The sequence below is a fragment of the Helicoverpa zea genome, chromosome 4, assembly GCF_022581195.2.
Source record: "Helicoverpa zea isolate HzStark_Cry1AcR chromosome 4, ilHelZeax1.1, whole genome shotgun sequence".
Lineage (NCBI taxonomy): Eukaryota > Metazoa > Arthropoda > Insecta > Lepidoptera > Noctuidae > Helicoverpa > Helicoverpa zea.
Genome location: NC_061455.1, coordinates 6809443 through 6831243, shown reverse-complemented (window position 1 = coordinate 6831243; position 21801 = coordinate 6809443). Strand labels below are relative to the sequence as shown.

Below are 21801 nucleotides of genomic sequence, written 5' to 3'. Positions count from 1 at the left end.
GAAATTAACCGTCAATATCCGAGCGAGCGTATCCACTTACTTGTCGAATGGCGGAGATTCTTTTTACCTTGCCAGTAAGAAAAAGCTATTTTTATAGAATAAATACATGCGAGATAAATAAGTTCCAATACATGCGTGGATTTAAAGGGGAATTGAGGCTAAAAACATCATGGGTTGATCGATTATAAGGTTAAGCAACGTTTGGCATGGTCAATTCGAAGATGAGTTTCTCCTTGTTTCGGAAAATACTGTAAATTGATAGTCAGATTAGAAGTTGAATAGTCTGAAAACCAGTCTCACCAAAGAATATCTCCAGGGTGGCCCGGATACAAAAAAAACTCAGATGCATCCGATTAGAATAAAAGCTGATCCCAACATAGTTGGGCCAAGCCTGGGCAGATGACGATATCGTACTTAGATTTAAAAACGAGTTAGTTTATCCTGTGTTAAATATCTAACATACAGCCAAAAGTCTTATTCTGAGCATCTTATTGTTATACTAAAATGCAGGCGTCTGTAATTGAAGCCTAGTCTTAGCAGGTGCACCTTTACGGCCGACTCCATTAAATTCGAAGCACACAATTGGCTGTGCAATCGTGAATTCATGATATAGGAGCTATGAGAACCGCTGTGTTTATGCCTTTATGTGTATGTTGCCACTGGCAGCAAGTATTAGGTGAGATGACTCAAATTTACTGCCGTGTCAAACTATGAACCTTGTATATAAACTTGTGTTCTATTACCTAAGAGTACGTACCTCTTGCTATTAATCTGTCAATTTACTCCGCGAAATTGTGGCTTCTAGAGCTAAGCAACAAAGTTTCAATTAAAAAGTTAGACCAAAGCTATCAAGAGCACAGCTTTATAACTTGACACTTGTTTCGACCACCGGCGCCGCTTACATAATCAACCAAGTGGATATATCACCGCTAAGTTAACCGCGTCCAAGAGCGAAACTTTCTACGCGAATGAAGCCATTTGCATGATTCTGCATTAAATTGTTAACTCGTTAATTGTTTATTCTAGAAGTTATGTTAAGAATCTACGCGTTTTAGAACAGTTTAAACTTTGCACTGAAAGACTAACTTCGTAGTCGTGAAAGAATGTTAAGAATAGTTGGTGCCGTTGGATTACCCTGAAAACATAGTTACCTATACTTATTACATAGAAGAGCGCGAGTGTACGGTGTAATTTTCTTTTATATTAAAAGAACAGTAACATTTCACGGCATGACAAAGAATACAGTGAAATTAAAGAAATAAAAAAGTAAATGAACAAATAACGCATCAAAGTTTTTTATTTTTGACATCACATCGTGGGTGTACTTAATGTAAGCTCTTCCTGAATGTAATATTTAACATAAAAGCACCCGTTGACCTTTGTAAACGTGTTTAAATAATTCCACCTTAAGTAAGGCTCTACACATGAAAACATCAAAACAAAAGGCGTCATTGTTACTCAAAACACAGCGCAATCGCTACAATCAGAAGGCAGGATGACGGGAAAATTACACACAAGCTAAACTTTCAACACGCAATAGTTAACTGACAGAAACAACGTAAACTACTACATTTACATAATGAAATGAGCAATCCATAGTTTGATACCAACTTGAGCACAGAATGAGGAACACGAAGTGTATTGAATAGTTCATAGTCTCTCAACACTTGGTGAAATATGTGCCGGTAGTTTTCGCACACGAGGCAAAGTACGAGGGGAGGAGGGACGGCGACCGCCGCGCGATTCTGTGGTGGCGCGCTGACTGAAAACTTTACACTACGAAACTGATTCAGGAGTAAGGGCGCATGCGTTCCTGCCCGCCTGTTGAGTTACTTTACAAGTTCTTTATTACAGCGTTAAAACATTTTGCCAACTTGCTTCTCATATTTGTAAGGGTGTTTCCATGTTCATATCTTTCGAAGGATGAATTCGAATTTTGTTATTGCATGTAACTTTTTGGGGAACCTTGAGCGAAAGTTTTGTGGGTAAATATTACTAGCGGGGTACAAAATGATATGCTTAATACTTCGTTATGGTATTTTTGGTCGGTCGGTAACGGTCTGCTTAAAAGTAGATCTCTAAAATGAAGTCTTAATTTTACGAGGCATGTATGAATGACGTCTGAAAAATGGTTGTTATGAAGACTTAAGGTTTTCAATTCAATCATTAAAACATTAAAATTAATTTAGGTACGTTTGAGAGTTTGGATAACTAGAATTAAAAAAAAAAGTTTCAAAAAGCAACCGTAACAAGTACCTATCGGTTAAAAAGTCAATCACCCTGTTTTGTTTCTATGTCACTATTAATTATCCTCTGACCCTTCTAATCAAACTTTATACTAAAACATTAATGATAAATGAAATGTTATTACAAATATCTTTTTCGTTGTGCTCAACGACTTTATACTCTACCTTTTTGTACGGTACGATCTAATTTGAATGCCTCAGTCAAAGTGTTAATTACTCTTTTGAGCTCTGATTAATTTCGTTTATTAATTAAATGACAGGATAAAAGTATTAATTCGCTTCATGCGAAAATTTATGTTATCTCAAGCCAAATAATGTTCATTGCTTTCGACTTCGTAGCTCCAGGGAATTCACTAACAGGAACAGACATTCAATATACTTAATAAACCTTAATATTGAATGTCTGTTCGTTCAATTAACTCAATATATAATAGACTCCGTACACAATAAATTACTACCTGAAATATTTAGTGCGGGTTTTGGAGGATTCCATAATTATTGATAGCTAGCTATTTGTGTCATTATACGCAAAACCAAGCAAACGTTCAAGAATTATAATAGAGTTATTGCAAAAATTCTAACACACAAACTGGAATATTTCCTACATACACGGCTATTAAATATGAATCCGTTTACCTTCCAATGTCTTGTCAATGCTTAATTAGTACCGACGCGAGCAAAATATAACGTATACGACCTAAATGAAGCTAGATGAAAACAGCATTTTTTCTTGGCAATACAATTCGGGAAATCCTCCATTTTGGTAGCATGCCAATTGTAATACCTATCTACACAGAAAATGAATTGTTATAAACCCAATATCCAGGAGACTTGCGGGGTAGGCGATATTTTTAAACATTTTTATTTGTATACTTGCTGATGGAGGAAGGAAGATGAATCCTTTAATATCCCATACTGCAGGGGCTTACCGCATGTAATGAGTTTCACTATGTTTCTCGGCTGGTGGAAATTTACTAGGGAGATAATTGAGTATTTTCTGCGACAACACTATTATTTTTGTATTATAATACCTTACAACTTAACTCGAATAACAGTAAATAAATTGAATGTGAAAGGAAAACGAAGTTATTCCCTACGGCATATTCTATTTTAGTAAAAGGCACTAAAATATTCTTACATTGATAATGTAATAGGTATATTGTTTGTTATTATAGTTTTTAAAAAAAATTCACCTGTTTAAATCATCTCTTATAGTAGGCATGCATTTTGAAACTGACTAATAAACCATCATCTCTACGTGCTGTATTCTACGTTTACACTTACCAATATAGCCAGTTTTACTGTATTCAACAGACACATCATAAAACAATTTGAGGGTGCCACAAACAATGAACTGAAGATAAAAGAAAATTGCCAGTTCCTCACAATTATTTGTTCATACAGTACGCTTTTTCTGACAGCCAAATTGTTCTTCACCTACAAGCGTTCAGCGCTTTTATTACAATTCCAATATCCATTGAATTTTCTACAAGCAATCCAAATAAACATCTAAGTACGAGACTAACTAAAATAACATCGACTATTGGATTCCAGTACCTATCTCTAAAATTTCATGAAAAAATCATACTCCAGTTTAGGTTTCGAATTCGGCATCACCAAAATTGTTTCCAGTACAATTTTAGCTGCCATGTTATTGATACCTAGTGATATGCAGAACTGGCTAATTACACGGTACCCACGCTGTTATTATCATTTGCATAACATGCATTAGTAATAAGGCAATACTCATATTAATGTACATGAGAAAGTCGAAAGTCGATTCAGTCCTCTTTTTAATATTTGACGAGGTTCGACGGACCGGGTCGGTATCGCACGGTTGCTGACCCGCTCGCCTAGCTTAGGGTTGAAGATACCTCTAACTAATGTGGAAGACAAGAAATATACCTAATATACCTCCTATTTCTAATGTATGTAATCTAAGAAACCTAATCGTTCATTAATTTAAAGCGGTTGTGATATTTTAAGTTTGGTATCCCTACTTCATCAAGTCTTCAGTTATCTGATCAGTAGACGACTCATGCTGCTGCAAGAATTTATAAAATTAAGCATAACTATAAAAATAACATCCATGGTTAGCAGCGAGACGTTCAGACTTTTTATTGAAAACATAAATATTACCTAAAAACAAATCATCTTAACCACGATGTACGTAGGCAAGCTAAAATAAATAATGAATACAAACGAAGCAAACATTTACTTACTGACAACCCTAAAACCTTTCATAAGTTTACTTTTTTAATAATGAAATGCAATGCGAGTGGTAGTTCAATAAAGCGACTCGGACCCGCAATTTATGTCCGCATTAGAATGACTAACGGTGGTCAATAAGTTTGACGACGGTGCATTACTTGTAAAGCTAAGAACTAGAAGCCCTTTTTCATTTACCTTTCCATTCATTTTCCTTTTTCCATAAATAGATATCGAGGAATTAATTAGCTGGAATTCTATAACAACATTCTCGTGTATAGACCTAACTAAAGGTTTTGGCCCCTGAAATTCAAGAGCCTTACCGAATTTTGGCAAAACAAGATGTTTTGAGTGTTCTTAGAACCCTTATCTAAAATACTATTTCAGTTAGAGTATCATAATAATTATTTTATCTAACCTTGGAGAGATTTGAATTTTGCTCTAACAGTTCTACAACTACTTCTTGTTTTAGTTCCTACCTAATGCTACATGTTTACCTAAGTTATATTGCCGTGTTCGAAAAGTAATAAAATGTAATGAGGAGAAACATTATGATTTTGAAAAAGCCGGTATTCAAATCTGTATGAATAATTTATTAATATTAAACACAGCAAACTATATTGTTTAGTTAGAGCATTGATTACATCCATTTTACCTTAGAACCTTAAAATTCTCATTGAAATTAATCATCAATCAAGTACATAATACGATACAAATACAAAGCTGACTAAACGAGATAAAGGAAATTAAGACCATTGTGTTTAGCAAAGCTCTACAGTAGTACTTACACCTGTATTAACTGCTCAAGTCATAACAAGGACTTAGAAAGTTACAACTTCAAATAGAGGTGGCAATAATAGTGTTCACCTTTGTGCATCCTGTAGGTAGCTGTGGGTGTATTTGAATTTAGAAACAGTATGTAAGCAGAATATATTATGATGAAGACAACATTTGCAAGGAAAGATCGTGTGGACCAACCGATCATAAGGTCAAGACATTCGTTGCTTCAACTTAGCGCGTACGGTGCGTGCATAGGTGACTCTTGTCAGGACGAGATCTTCCGTGCTTTGGAAAGTAATATAAATTGGTTCATCCCGGCTGTCATTTAAACATGCTTAGCAGTCGTTACTGGCAGTCAAAAGCCAGAAAGTCTAACAACCAGTAACTCAGGGTATCGGGTTGCCCGGGTACCGGGTATCTGGGTTGAGAAGGTCAGATCACTCCATCAATAACTCTGGTACTCAGGTGCATCTGGTTAGACTAGAACCCGATCACAATATATTTGAGAAAAGGCTACAGTTGCAAAACTAAAATGGCTAATTTACTCTTACACTAAAAAGTGTAATGTCACTTTGTCGTAGCCTCATTTTATGAAACTGTATAAAAGCTTGGTACTTACGGCCAGTTTCTTCATCAAAAGTTAAAGTTAAAGTAATGTCTAAAGTTAAAGTAACGGTCAAATTCGTTTTTTCAAGGCTAAAGTGACAGCAAAATTCATAGAAAAATTGAATTTAACCGTTACTTTAACTTTAGTCATTACTTTGACTTTTACTTTGGCTTTAACTTTTGATGAAGAAACTGGCTGTTAATAACAACAGCACTCACTCGACTTTACCTTTAAAAGGTTTTACAGCACAATGCTTCCCTTACTTTGTTCATTTCCTAGTATATTTTTCATTACAATTTGAGCCTATTTTTACCCTGACAAAATATAAAGCAATTTAATTTAATTAATGTTACATTTCATAAACTTTAGACTACGAAGATTTTAATATAATGAAGCGGACTTGGCCCGCGTTTTAATAAATGTCTTGCTAACTTGCGAAAGTTCTGACAACCAAAACATAATTCCCTACAATTTTATCTAGACTGCGCGATTGTGATGAAAAACCTCATGTGTTCGACGATGTGTCTAAATAACTTATTTGAAATTATTAACTGAAAAACCTCGAAAATAACAGTGCACGTTTCCATGTAGTTTACATGAATAAATAACTTACAGGATTAAGCTGTCCCACATAAAATGTTACAATTACTTTGATATTTTTTCACTTCCACGGAACACTTCCAGCTTAAGCGATTTTCAAAAGATTCACTGTAAACGCAGTTGAATAAAGTGCATCCGCTTATTATTAGTACCTACTTGTAAGTAAGCATCTGATTGCCGAAACAAATATCTAAAAATTTTTCAGTTCATACATAAGTGAATAGGTACTTCACTACATAGTATAAAACAAAGTCGCTTTTTCTGTCCCTATGTCCCTTTGTACTCTTTAATCTTCAAAACTACGCAACGGATTTTGATGCGGTTTTTTTCAATAGATAGATTTTTTTTCAAGAGGAAGGTTTTTTTTTTTTTTTTTTTTTTTTAAATAAATAACACACGGTCGGTCAAGGTTTATATGTATAATAACATATAAACCTTCCTTTTTAATGCATTAAATAGTGGGGAAACACCCCGTGCGAAGCGGAGCGGGTCGCTAGTGAACAATAAAATCGATTTTAAAGACGTTTTGTTTCTTAGTCACCTAGAACAGGAATATCAGTCAAGTATTGCTTTGTTATAAGTTGCAACAATAACATACATTTTATATTTCTGAACCAATTAGGTACTTGAATAATAATTAAGGATGCCAAAGCCTTGTGGTTTGTTCCCACGATACGGCGTGTCGAACAAATGGCACTCAAACCGACCTCACATCGCCTAGTAGGTAGTGGGAACTTTAGCAATACGAAGCAGGCATTGTCGTGACGACCAGTCCTTTGCGAGTACCTTAAGATTTGAAAATAGAATAGAAATCGCGTCCAAGCCGAATTTCGGCCAGTGTGACTGTTCTCAAACAGCCAGCTGCACAGGACACATAGAGTGCTCTAGTATACTTTATGGTACTCCAGTAAATACATATGTACAAATGTGTAGAACTAACAAGTTGTAGTGTACCTATTGTAGATATGTGCTATCCGAACGTGCCAACTGATTTCTCAGTAACCTACTGTGTTGACATAAAGCAGTCCCCTGGCGCGAACTCCAGTGTATCAACCGTACACCTATGTTTAAATCCTTTGTTGGCGTCACCGTCTATGCTTATCTTGCCTATGTATTTATTCGGCATTGTGTCACGTGTCGAATGAAAGCTAAAGCCTAAACATTCACACGCTCTGGGAGAATATCCTCGAAAAAGATTTCTTTGTTTTTTGTCGAAATTCTATGTAGCCTTCCGGACTTTATATGTAACGCCGCGACGAGGATGCATTTTAATTAACTCAAGCAAACTATGAATGAGAAATTTTGAGTTTAACAAGCCAATTATTATAATTAAGAATTTCATTCATAATCAAATATTCATAAAACAGATGCTCAGCTGACTAATGGCTAAAACATTAAATCAAGTTTTAGAAAAAATAATTGCTTCGACGCAGTAACTCCCCAGACAATTGCAAATTGCGCGTTTTTGAATCCCCATCGATTACAAATTAAATTACTTTTAACCGAAATCCGATATGAAATAAATAAACAAAACTCGATGTAGGTATTTGGACCTGCAGCGCCGTGCTTTTTCTCTTTGCCAATATAAATTCGAATCGAATTTTGATATTTCCAATTACAGTAAAAAAAAACATATCGTGCGACACGCAGACTAATTGCCACGAAGCGTGTACCATGATGACGCGCTTTTTATTTTATTTACCTACCACAATATTATTCGATAAGTTCAGTATATTATAAAAACATCGATATATAATAATCGATTGGCATTAAAGTTGTATATCCACACCGGCACTCAGGTAATTGACTTCAGGTTTGATATTCAAGTAATTGACTGAACATAGGTACTTGGCCCGCTGCTTCAACCCTACACTTTGGCTTGCATAAATTATGAAAATACTAGTCCTAGTGGATAATTTTGTAGGTCTTAGTCTATAATTACAAGGAGCGAACTCGCTTGGCGCACTCGCATTACTTACACTGCAGGCAGAATGAGCTTAGTGTAAATAATGGAAAAACTTATTATAAACAGCAACTAGTTTCCTTAAGAATTATATTACTGTGGCTAAAACATAAATTATAACTGATGTTTATTATGCGCATGTTACTTTCAATTGAGGTTTTAAAAATGTTTACAATAACTTAATGTTTTACAACATTCCACACCGAACACCTACACTTGTAAAATATAATTGTGTTAGTAGAAGACTAATTTATGGAAGCTCATATGTACCGTAAGTACTAATCAATCGGAGCCCTATACATGTAAACAAAAATAATACAAAGTTGTTAGTTGCTCGATTCTAGTTCCGTGTGTCCACGAAAGGACATTCATCGAATTTATAATGTATGTACCTACCATTAATATCGTCATAATGATATCAACCACTTATCGTAAATTACACGTGCTCGGGTTACCTGACGAACATGAACAAACCGAAGCATTCATAATGAAGTTTATTTTTCCAATTATTTGTTAGACCTATTACTTACAATGTATCATTGTATGTAGGTATCGATAATTTCACGTAAACTCCATGGTTCAAAGTACGGTTGAAATACTGTTTGTTTTGATAAACAATACCAGGAAATACTGAAATAATTTCTATTTTATCGAACACATCCCGAAAGTAAATGAATCCTATTCGTAGGGTTCACGTTCCTTTCTTAATTATATACAGTAACTTTCTGCGCGGATAGATTAATCAACAACTTGATACAAAGGCAACAATATTTTGGGGAACAACTCTATTCTCCAGTAAGAATGTAACGAAGCCGATTTGGGACGTTTCTAATTTTGAGAAAATCCCCCCGCAGCTAAATAAGGGCAGAACGAACGCGCTCTATCGGTCCGCTGGCTCTGCAAAAAGTTTGAAGGCTTTAATTTTGCCGGTTGTTAATTCGTGCGCGACCGATTCAAAGGCAGTGTCGGCTATTATTAAAAGCGTAAATTGTCAAACAGATGTACCAAACGACTTTGGTTGCGTCCCGGCTGCGTTAAAACGCAATGAAAATTGCCGTGCTCGGTTTAGCCCCATCGACGTTCTGTATGAGCTTGTTGATTGGCGTTGAATCACGACAATGTGCTAGTTCATTATCTAGTCAATGTTGTTTAAAAATAACCATTATCGGATAATAATTACCTACCTTAAATGGCTTTCATAAGCTACTCACAAAGCTTGTCGTAAATAACGTGTAAACATCTCTCAGATTCAACAATCTTATCAAAACATTTTAAACAAACTTTCGAATTAAATTATTAAGACTGTAATCACTCTTATCATCCTTTCTTAATCTGCTTTTACCTTTAACAGAATAAGTGAAACTAAATTCGTGAAAATGTGCTTACTGAAAGCTTATTCAAATTAGGTCAATTAGTCGTGCCGGCGCAGCTCTATACATTTGTCTACGTAGGTATTTATCCGTAAACCCGGAACAAAGTAACAAATAGGCAAATGTTTATCATTTTAATTGCTGAGTCAATATAATCCTGGTAAAGAATTCTGCAGAGTCACGGGAGAGGGGATGGTGGCCACGTGGAGGAATCAGTGAATAGTTGACCGTGTTTGTAAGGGGTATCTAACCCCGTTCGTGCCACACATGAGAATAGAACTGAGTATTTAATATAGACTTGAGATCTTGGCCACTGGGACATTTGACTAGAAGAGTAAAGGAATAGAACACAATAGAGTTTGATGTCGGGGAAAATGCATTCAATAATTTAGATAAAATATTACCTTGGTCGTCAATCATACATTTATATCTTTAGATAATAGCTTAATCATAATCTTGTCACATCTTCCGTCTAGAATGTCCAGCGAATAACGTCAACACATTTTATACCACCTTTCAAAAAAATGATTCAGTTATCCTCCATCTATAAAATTGAATGGAATAGTGACACGAACACTAATGGGCAGCTAGTTAAGTTGGTACGTTATCAGCTCATTGTCTTTCTACGAGAAAAGACATCACTTCCTCTCAATTGATTTTTACGACATTCCCGGGGTAAATGCAGCTGATCTAGGTACCTACAAATTCTACGTTTTTCCTCCTTATTTTCTTTACCAAGTAAAATATTCTACTCTACAGTGTAGGTTTTTCTTTATTAAAAATGTAAGTTTTAAGGCTTCTTCCAATACCTCGAAGATATTAGAAAGATCTTGAAACTCGAGTCGCTTTCTGATTGGCTTCGATCGGTATAAATAATACATTCACGTACCTGGTTTTTAATGCTCTTATTTCCAATAAACACCTACATATTTTGATTTTAATTATATTGGTAGTGGTGTTACAAATATGAAAGAAGAATAATTTATATAAAAAAAAAAAACAAAAATCAAGCACATAGTTTTATCTAAACTCTGCTCTAAAAGCTAAAAACGTATACTGAACAATACATTCAACCATTCGTTCGAAAAAAAAAACAAAGAATATCTAAATTTCGAATGAAGGGTATACAAAAAAAATGGCTAAGACATTTATTTTTCACACAAGTCATGTATGTGTCTATGTAATATACCTACCTTCCAAGCTGTGCATTCTCGCTCGCGGCTGAAATACAGCCTCAGGAGATGCATTTAAAAACCGTTTTCACTGGTGTATTTAAACAGTGTGCCTAGAAACAGCCTAGCCGGGTCGGACCTGCCCAGGGGAATTACTCTGTACGTGCTCTGATGGACTGTCCCGGACCGAATAACACCTTTGTACGTGAACATGTGACTAATAGGGACATAAAAGTTTATAAAAGTAGTTAGATTTAAGTGTATTTTGTTTTTCGTTGGTGCTCATTTATTTGTGTGGGGTGCCCCTTAAAGGAGCACACAGCAATAACTATTCAGATTAAAGATTGCTCTGCTGACTGCGTGATGACGGCAACCCACGCAACGAGTCACCCAGTCTAATCAAGAGCCTCTGTGAATTCGTATGGAAACTATTCACAACTTATTTCTCATCCGTCTACGAGAGAAGGTATGTTAAAAGACTTATTTTCTTTTCATAATTTATTTTCTCTAAGTACCTACTTAAATTTAATATTAAAAAATACACCCTCGTAAGCACAAAGAACTTATTAATATTTACTTGTTTACAGTGCCAGCGTTAAATAACTCGAATGTATCCACGCTGGGTTATTTAACGTAACTTAGTAAGATACACTAGATAAAAATGGTAACAAAAGCTAAAGAGCCTAATACAAGCATTAAGAATTTAATTGCAGCGTTGTTCGTAACAATAGGTCAGGTAGACAACGGCCTATCTATAAAATTTTCAGAATCCATTTGGCATCCGCATCAGAGAATCCATTTGCCTTTTAAGTGCTTTAATGATTTGTGCAAAAATTCCTCCATCTTGGATGATTAATTCGCGTGATATTCGATGAATCATTATCTTCAGTAGCAGTAATTATCGCGAGCAAAGTTTTTAATTTGCATAGTATAATGCTTAAGTGTCTTTCGTCTTTCTCTTTTGTCGATTTTTTCCGCACTCAAAAATAACAATGCTGTTCATAATTTGAAGACAATTAGTAGATACGGTAATTTATTCTAAGAGACTTAAATCTAGACGACAACTAGTTATCACATTCTATACATTTCGATTTGGTAAAGACTACTTATATAAGAATGAATGATCACAGCCATAAAGTGTAATTTTGAATGTATGTATGTAAATCTACAAGCCATTTTCAGCGAGTCCGTACGGCGACGAAGCACCCGTCAGGAAATAATAGTTTCCAGGAATACTGAAATCAATAAAATTTACAAACATAAGTGCTAGATAGATACCATAAGATGGCTAGATAAAGCGTTTAAGTATTCTTGGAATTGTTAGGTAAGTTATTTCAGGTAAAGTAACCTGGATGGATGGATATTAACGTGTGGTGCATACACATGTCATTGAACAATAAATCCAGTCTATATCTTTCCTAAACTAAAAAGTACGTGATTTAAACAGAATGCAGGTGTTAAACAGTTAGTATTCAGGCGTGCACAGACCTACGTACTTGTTCGGAGTGACACTTATGTTGCTGAATGTTTAACGGGGATGCGGCTCTGCGCCAGTGCCGTGGTTAGTGGCTCGCGTAAAATATAGCCCGCCACCGAACGGTTCAAACGAGGCATTGCACATTATTATTAATTGTTATTACTTCACTCGCTACGGTTGCCTTTTTTCAATTAAGTTAGTAGCTATTGATAAATATACCCAGTTGTAATTAATTGCATTTTGTGTAGTGTTTGTTCATTTATAACTTTAATGGCTGACAAAGAGACAATTAGTACTTTCTATAGACGAAAAAGCGCTAAAATTAAATGATTATTTTAAATGACACTTGTGCCAAATGATATGGAAAATCTCACTTTTTCACTTATGTAACTTACACTTTGTCATAGCGGACACCAAGTTCCAAAACGGTAGCAAGCCTTTCTTTCTTTGAATAATTCTTCCACGTTCTGAAATTCTTAGCGTACGTCCCCATCAGTGATCCTGGGTACTTAATTGTGTCAATGAGGAACTGCCAGCATTTATTGTGATTGCATAGGTCTGAAACAATTGAAAATGTTAGAATGGGGAAGTACCAATACTACACGGGTATCCAACAACTATGTTTATAATGTCATGGTTCAATAGGTAGTCAAGAAGTTATTTTTAGACCAAAATGATAATGGTGTAACTAAATATGAATTATTTTTTGTTAATGTAGGTGTTCTTAAATAAGTTTATTTTTAACACAAAATCTGAGTATCGTGTAATTCATATCCAAACGAGTTAAATCTACAAACTGGAAGTACCTTCAAGCGAAAACCTCGGGTGCGGTTTGTTGTCACATCCAGGTTGTATAACAGGTCCATTGTTTCTATAATTTGGCCAGAAGTCAACGGTGCCCAGTTCCTTTCTAGTACCGTACTTGGTGGGGTCCGAATGGATGACGTCCACGAACCTAGCAGCCGTGGGGCTGAGTCTGTCGGCCGGGGCCCTGCCGTCGAACATTATACCGGCGGGGTCCAAACCCGTGATCCTGGGGAGGTTATCATGGTTTCAATAAGAGGGGAGTCAAAATTATTGGGGTTGATATTTCAGTGGGTTCAAAATGTTTACTCGAAAACCTTGCTATTCCTGACTAGTCCGGAATAACAATGTTGAAATTAAAAACACTTGAAAATTTTTATTACAAAAAACCCTTGGCCAACATGGCCTTTAAGAAAGCAAATATTGACCAACACTGAATCCTTCATTCAAATATTTACTTTGGCATTAAAACCCCACTTTAAATATTGAAACAGATAACGCAAGCAAATATTTACCAAGGCAATTGGACGCCATTCTTCACCATTTTGTTGCCAGTGATGCCAAAAATCTGCGCACCCAGGGAATGGCCCACTAAGTGCGTTTTATTCAAATCCAGTCCGGCCGAGGATAGGTTCAGCAGTACGTCAGCAAATTCCGAGCCGAGCTGAGCAAGACATCGCATTGTATTCATTATAAGCGTTATTTGTATTCATAGTGAGAGAAATGACAATAACCAGCGCAAAACATGCTCGTCAGTATTTTATTGTATTTTTGTACTCCTTATTTTTCTCCTTTTCAAGACAGCGCTTCTTGAGAGGTACTTTAGATGTAATGTATAAAAGCTAGGTCGCTTACGAGAGCTTATAGACTTCAAACGATCACACATAATATTCATACTGGGTGTAATACGATTCGCTTCGAGCAGAAACAATAGAAGCATTGAGTGAGACTATCGATAGCACTTTGATATACCTACTTATACAATTTAGAGAGAAACAGTAGTGGAGCGATATTGGCGTTAGGAATTGAAACTTCTTGTTTCTTTAAAGTGAAAAAGAATAAGATGAAGCAGATTAAATAACAAATAAGTTATGAAATGTAATATCTGGTAATGTTTGGTTCTCTAACGGACGCTGATACCTTTTGTTTCAACAACTAACGGCCAGTTTCTTCATCAAAAGTTAAAGTTAAAGTTATAGCTAAAGTAATGTCTAAAGTAAAAGTAACGGTTAAATTCAATTTTTCTATTAGTTTTGCTGTCACTTTAGCCTTGAAAAAACGAATTTGACTGTTACTTTTACTTTAGACATTACTTTAACTTTAACTTTTGATGAAGAAACTGGCCGTAAGGGGGTATTAAATGTTTCATCAAAGACATCTTTAATTAAACCTTGAAGTTATTTGTAGCAATATACTTTGATTGAAATAATTTTATCCATTTTATATTAATAATGCCTTTATTGCAAATCAGTTATTAGGTAATATCAGTTATCTATATCTATACATATAATAAATCTGTAAAAAAACTGTGTCTGTACATTGAATATATTAAAAAAATAATAATTGGGTGGGTTTTAGAAACAGTAATGGAGCACAAATCCAAAAAAAAAAATTCTGTCTGTATGTCTGTATGTCTGTATGTCTGTATGTCTGTTTGTTTGTACACGCTAATCTTCCGAACTACTGAACGGATTTCAATGATTTTTTCTTTGTTGTATCAGTATTAAGCCTGGTCAACATATAGGCTATAATTTATCTTCGAAACTTGAAGACCTGATGCAGAACACCAACAGACCAACAAAACTATAAGAGATACAAAAATGGTGTCATGGCAAAAATTGTTTCATGTGATGAGCATTTTCAGCTGAGATAATAAATTTGAAGATCTGGAACACCTGATGTGGAACCCCAAGAGCCCAGCTTCTCTGTACCATATACAGGTATGCCGTTTTAGCAAAAGTTGTTCAATTTGATAAGCACTTTCTATTGACTTATACAAATTGAAGATCTAAAACACCTGATGTGGAACTCCAGGGGCCCAGCTAGACTATAGCATATAGAGGTATGACGTTTTAGCAAAAGTTGTTCAATCTGATAAGCACTCTCTGTTGACTTATAAAAATTGAAGATGTAAAACACCTGATGTGGAAACCCAGGAGCCCAGCTAGACTATAGCTTATAAAGATATGACATTTTAGCAAAAGTGGTTCAATCTGATAAGCACTCTCTATTTTGACGTATAAACATCGAAGATCTGAAACACCTGATGTGGAACTTCAAGAGCAATACTACACTTGAAATGTATAGAAATGAATGTTATGAAATAGGTATGGTGAATCAAAAAAAGTAATTAGTCCGTCTTTTAGATAACCCTAAAATAATGGACACGTATTTTTTCTTTTCGCCTTCTCACAAACAAATAATAACAAAGATATAACACGCTTGAATTTTGTGTTAAGTCACTGCTTAGTACAAATTTTACATACCTAGACGTGGCGTCACGAGCCCCCACTCTCCGAATTTTTTGCGTTATATATATCTCATTATTATTTTGTATGTCTCTTCCAGACCTCGGGACTACAGAGTTCCGAATTTTTGGGAGGCAAACGTGAGGCCAAAGCCAACACGCTGAAGCCCTTTTGAGACAACTTTAATGAAATGGTGACACAAAACCGACAATTATCCATACACTATAGAAATGAACCCAAGGACAATCCCCGGTGAACGTCGTTAAAAAAAAAGACAATCTGTGCTATACCATTGCAAACTGAATGATGAATACTACTTGGGCTATTGTGATGGGAGGCTAATGGACTAGGAATGGGGAAACTACGGGAACTATGGCTCCTGCCGATGACAATGTATTAGATACATGTAAAAATGGCAGGTGGAGACTCGCCAGCTCACTTACTGGGCCCCCGGGAATCTGTCACTGAATAGCAACAAAAGGGCAACAGGGACATGAGCGGCTGAAGTGTGAGGATACCTTGGCGGATTTTAAACGCAGATTACGCGCTCCCTGTGGGTCACTTACCACGAGGCACCTATCCTCCGAGCAGGGCTACTAACCCTGCTCAAGCGACTCCACTCTGGATGGTCAAGCCAAGCCAGAGGCGTGAGACCTACCCCCGTCATGGTTCACTCCGACCGGCCGGGGATGGGGGACAGTATACTCTCCCTGGAGAACTCAGTATATATGCCCCGCGGGGTCGCTACTCCCCGTCATCAGCCTCAGATATCCTGCGATGCTTATATCTCATTATTATTGTCGTTATTATCTCAAGAGCCTTTGTCCCAATTATGTTAGGGTCGACTTCCAGTCACGATGCAACTGATTACCAGTGTTTTAAAAGGAGCGACTGCCTATTTGACCTCCACAACCCGGTTAACCGCTCAACCCCCAACACCCCTCGGTAAAACTGGTCAGACTTACTGGGTTCTGACTACCCATAACGACTGCCAAGAATGTTCAATGACAGCCGGAACCTACAGTTTAACATCCCCTCCAAATAACGGTCATTGGTATCCAAAATATACGTAGAAAGTACATACGAACTTAGAAAAGTTGCATTGGCAGGTACTTGCCAGACCTGGAATTAAAGACGCACGCTCATACTTGAGAGATTGGTTCTCTACCCACTAAACCACCACGACTTCCACTAAGTCATCACGACTTTGTCATCTCAGTAACATTTAATGTTTTTTTACGTAATAATACGTGTAATATTTTTGCCACACACAACTTAAATGCGGACTAATTAGAATCACTACTTTTATCCCTATGGTCACGTCTATTGCGGTTCAGTTCTCAGCGTTTTGTTTAGTCTGCTGTGCTTTTGCCGTTAAAGTACAAAAATTAAATATATGGAACATTTCTAATGGCTATGCGTATTCCGTTGTTTTCAAGTCAACGGGCCCTTAAAATTCAATATCAGACGATTCAGATCTTTGATTTTGCTGACCCCGTAGTCGCTGGCATAAGGGACAGGATCCGCGTACGAAGTCGCGGGCAGAAGCTAGTTAGGTAATATAGCAATCGACTTTTCACAAAATAAGACACAAATCTACTAAACTTACCTTTATAGCATTCGGTGCCGCCCATTTCAGATATGAACCAGACATCTGATTATTCTGTACCGCTGCTAGGCGATCCCAGTTCAAAAGAGCAACATTACTCTGCCCTTGTTCCAAATACGCTTTTATTACGGACGTCACCGCAAACCCATTGGGATGACCTGAAGTAAATTAATTTTTATTATTTCCTCTTTTTCGGCTCTGACCTTAAGCTTATTATCGTTATAAGAATTATGAATGGCTGGCAAGTCTGCTTTATAGGTTTTTGTACCCGAGAGTTTACGAAGTACATTAACATATTTTTTCAGTTATAATCAGAAATATAATAAAATACAGTGGGTAGGCGAAATTGTAAAAAAGCATTCCTGGTACTTTCCTGTAAAACCATGAGTAAATATTGTGGTCATCCTGCTAGAGTTGTACCACGATGAAGATGAAGATAATATTTCTTGACATTCGTCTATTGGAAACTCGGTGTAATTTTCGAAGACACTAAAACATAGTCCCAAATTAGTTAAATACCTACAGTATTAGTTAAATTACTAAAAAATAAAGCAACTTACCCATGATAAAATCTTAGCTTTGCCCTTTTGTCATCTCCACATAGAACTGGAAATAGTGAAAAAAATCTAGGTTAAAGTAAGATAAACATATCCGTTAGTTTTGTGGCAGAGATACGTCTCCAGAGACGAACTTATTACCATCAATCAAGACTTTGTATTAGGTGCTACAGATATCTCACCAAAATAAAGTCAGCTAGACGAGTTACAAATCAATAGAAAACAATACATTATTGTCAGGCCCGCCGTAAGCGGGCGTGCAGCGCGTGCACCGCACGCGGGCGGCACGTCCTAGGGGGCGGCAAATCGAGCGACTTATCACGTAATATTTAAAAAATACAATATCTTTTTACCAATGATTTGATTTCAATATTTCCGAACACAGCAATAGCGCTAAGAATATTACTTACACTGCCGGTTTCAGTTGCATCTGTTGAAAGATCATTTTCAAAATTAAGGGGCAGGGGCATGAGGGCAAATGCCCCGGGCGCGGGCGGCACGATTTAGGGGGCGGCAAAATTAAACCATAATTACGTACTTAATAAAAATATTTTTTATAAAATTAGATGAGTAGATGAGCAATAAAATTTCAGAAAAGGGCGCCCTCGCTTTGGTCGTGTCTTGTCAATTTTGACGGGTAAACCCTTTGCATCCCCAAAAAAATTCGCGCTCGCTGCGCTCGCGACTCCATGTCAGATATCTCAATTTGTCTTTGTTTAATTGTTGAGGCATTCAATTCCGATAAAATATTTTTCGCACACGTCCGTTATGGCTTTTTGTTCATTTTGGCTTTTTATGATATGTTTACTTCATGAAAACTCACAAGGAAAAAATCGCGCTCGCTTCGCTCGCGGCTTCGTATACATTTGCAATTCATTTCTGTGCATATCTTACTATTTGACTTTGCTTTGTTAATTTACAGTGGTTTTTATTTGTTTTGTGTCCTTAGACTGAAAAATTTTCGCGCTCGCTTCGCTCGCGCTTCCTTACATACGGAATGTGTCTTCTCCGTTGACTTTTTCAACAGGAATCCCACCAAAAACCATAAATAATTTTTTTTACTAAAAAACATTGTTATAGATTTTTATTTGGGGAATGTTTTGTTTATATTACTTCTGGGTTCTTGTTTGTTTATTATAATATTGATTTCGTTACTTTGAGTTACCCATAATCTGTTCTATGCACTTTGATATACATATGTTGGTACCTATTTATCTCAATTTTTCAATACATAAGGGCCCCCAAGTGGCCCCTGTGTATTGAAAATTAATGATTGCACAAGGGCGCTACATAAGCTCATTTACGGACATTGCATTTGCAGGCCATAAGCTATGAAATTTGCGCGCTCGCTTCGCTCGCGCTTATTTACGATTGCTTCTCTCTTCTTGCATCGCACCAGGCTAGAGTTAAGTTTTTGTAATGATTATGTGGCTTAGTTTTACATTTCAGTAGACAAATATAATTATTGTACCCAATTAAAATACGTATTTTTTAATGTTAACGAATTTTTCTTTTTTTTTCAAAACGCTGTATAATATGTAGTCGTAGGGCGGCATAATCAGTTTTGCACGCGGGCGAACAAACAGCTAGCGGCGGGCCTGATTATTGTACATTATATGTCATACATATTAGAGCGAATGAACCCACGCAGAGATCAGAGAGTGAGATGAAACCATAATCCGGTACTATGTTATGTTTGTAGCTTGCAGTAATTAGCTCACTAGTACAACTGCATTGTAATCAGCTGAAAAAATTGCGGTACAGGATCTAACATAATTGTTAAGATCCGTTTTCTTAAGCTTTAAGTTAAGAAGTTTTTTTCTCTAAGTTCACGTAGGTACTCATAATATTTCAGCTGTGAGGCCGTCTTTAATCTGCCTTTTTTTGTATGACTTCTAAAAATGGTTATTTTTTTTGCACGTATTCATGTTCAAATAAAAAGACATAAATAAGTAGATCAATTAGAGTTGAAGAACCTCCTAGTTAGAAAACCAAGTCTTCCAAAGGAAAGTTTTTTATTAATTAATATTTGTTTAGTAGCAGGTCATCTATCAAGTCAATTTGTTCTATTTTACGCACACTACGTTATCCGAGAATATTTATAACAGGTATTAAAACGTAATGTTGACCAAACACTGTTTTAGACTGTTAATCTACGTACAAGGCCTATAGTCAAACATTCCATTAACCTACTATCTAAGGTTTGCTAAAATCTTAAAAAGTTATCTACAATAATAGATTTCTAGAGCGCTAAGGTGTACTCAAGATTTTCTAGTTATTTTTTTTTATAATTCTGTATAGGTACAATACGCAATATTCTAGAGAGAGGAATACGGATCTCAGTATTAGGTATAGCAATAATATTGCTATTCGTATTTGAATAACAGAAATACGTTAATGCAAATAAAAATATTTATTGCTTAAGACCCCTAGTCCAGAATAAAAGCTTCATAAGGAAAGATGACTGTAGCAAACAGCTTTTTTTCTTTTTCCTATTATATTAAATGGCTTCGATATACCATTACATAACGAGGAAGTTAACTGCCTCGTTGGTCTAGTTGTCGCAAGTGTGGCTGCTGAGCACGAGGTCTCGGGTTCGATTCCCGAGTCGGGCCGAAATCACTTTGTGGGTTTTAGAAGACTTTCACAAAGCAGCCCGAAGCCTGGATGTTGGTGATTGATTCACCCGTGCATCGGAGAGCACGTAAATGTCGGTCCTGCGCCTGATCTCTTTCCGGTCGTGTCGGATTGCCGTCCCATCGGGCTATGAGAGTGAAGGAATAGGGAGTGCACCTGTGTCTGCGCAAATGCTTGTGCACTATAATATGTCCTGCGCAGTTGGCTAATCTCCTTACATGAGAACAGCCGCCGTAGCCGATAATCGGCTAGGAGGACATCATCATCAATCATCAAACATAACGAGGCACTTATTTTTAAGAGTATTTTGTCTCCTCGTGCCCCGTCATGCGATATCATCCTTTATTCGCGTAAAGCAGTTATTTGAAGAAAATCCTTATTTATAAATAGAAGACGTACACTTTTGATACAGACAAGACAATTATTAACGATATCAGGTTACCGAAACCCAAATAGAATCCTATTAATATTATAGACGCGAAACTTAAAATAACAAAAACTTAAAATAGATGAACCCATTGAATATATAGTTTATTCGTTTGATCTGCCTTGATTTTTTAAATAGATTTTTTTTTATTGTAAAAATGGTATCTTTGCAGACATTAGTCAGCATGATGAGGATCGGTAGTGCACAAAGTACCCAGGTATCCAGGCAGTATCACACTAAAAACTTTCATGGACTCACGATTACGTTCAAAACAAACGGCCACCTACCGGCCGATAGTGTGTCGTTTCTAAATAAGTAATAGTTACTTCATATAAAATACTTACCAGCACCAATCAACAAGAAAACAGTACAGACACTTGTGAACATTTTGAGGATTTTTCACGAATAGTCCATTTAGTTAGTTTCGAAATCTTTTTATATAGGGGACGGTATCAATGCGTTGCAGCATTACGAACTTTCCTTGACATAATCGCTGCTGATTACGATTTTGGCGGCGACGCCCCAAATCCTTTAAAATAAATATACCGATATTATTAGATTCGTGGATCATCACAAAATGGTTTGCTGCCCTTCTTAAGATTTTAGTAAGTGCTTTAGAATGCTTTATTTTATTTTTTTTTGCGGAGGGGGCTCTATCTAGCTAATTTGTAATTATTGTTATCCCTATGCATTATACCTCTAAATAATAGTATTTGTGGATACTTACAGTTACGGTTACAGTATACTATTCATATTTTTCTACAGTCTCTGACTAGACACAAAAAGATTTCTTAGAGTGTGTTTTTCTTTCAGTCTACTTAATTATATCACGTCTATTCTTGAGTTGGTCGAAAAGCTTTTCGTTTGATGTCAGAA

The 21801-nt window shown here is 36.3% G+C and overlaps 1 protein-coding gene across 1 annotated transcript; it reads right to left on the bottom strand.

The window, feature by feature from the left end:
* Positions 1–11429: 11429 nt before the first annotated feature.
* On the bottom strand, positions 11430–21312 carry LOC124629671 (lipase member H-like). Its single transcript, XM_047163184.1, has 8 exons — positions 21270–21312; positions 17865–17910; positions 17681–17793; positions 17305–17465; positions 13743–13891; positions 13230–13456; positions 12819–12981; positions 11430–12181 (listed from the first exon to the last, which is right to left on the bottom strand). The coding sequence occupies exons 1-8, from the start codon at positions 21310–21312 to the stop codon at positions 12112–12114; spliced, it is 972 nt and encodes a 323-aa protein (XP_047019140.1). The 3' UTR covers positions 11430–12111.
* Positions 21313–21801: the final 489 nt, after the last annotated feature.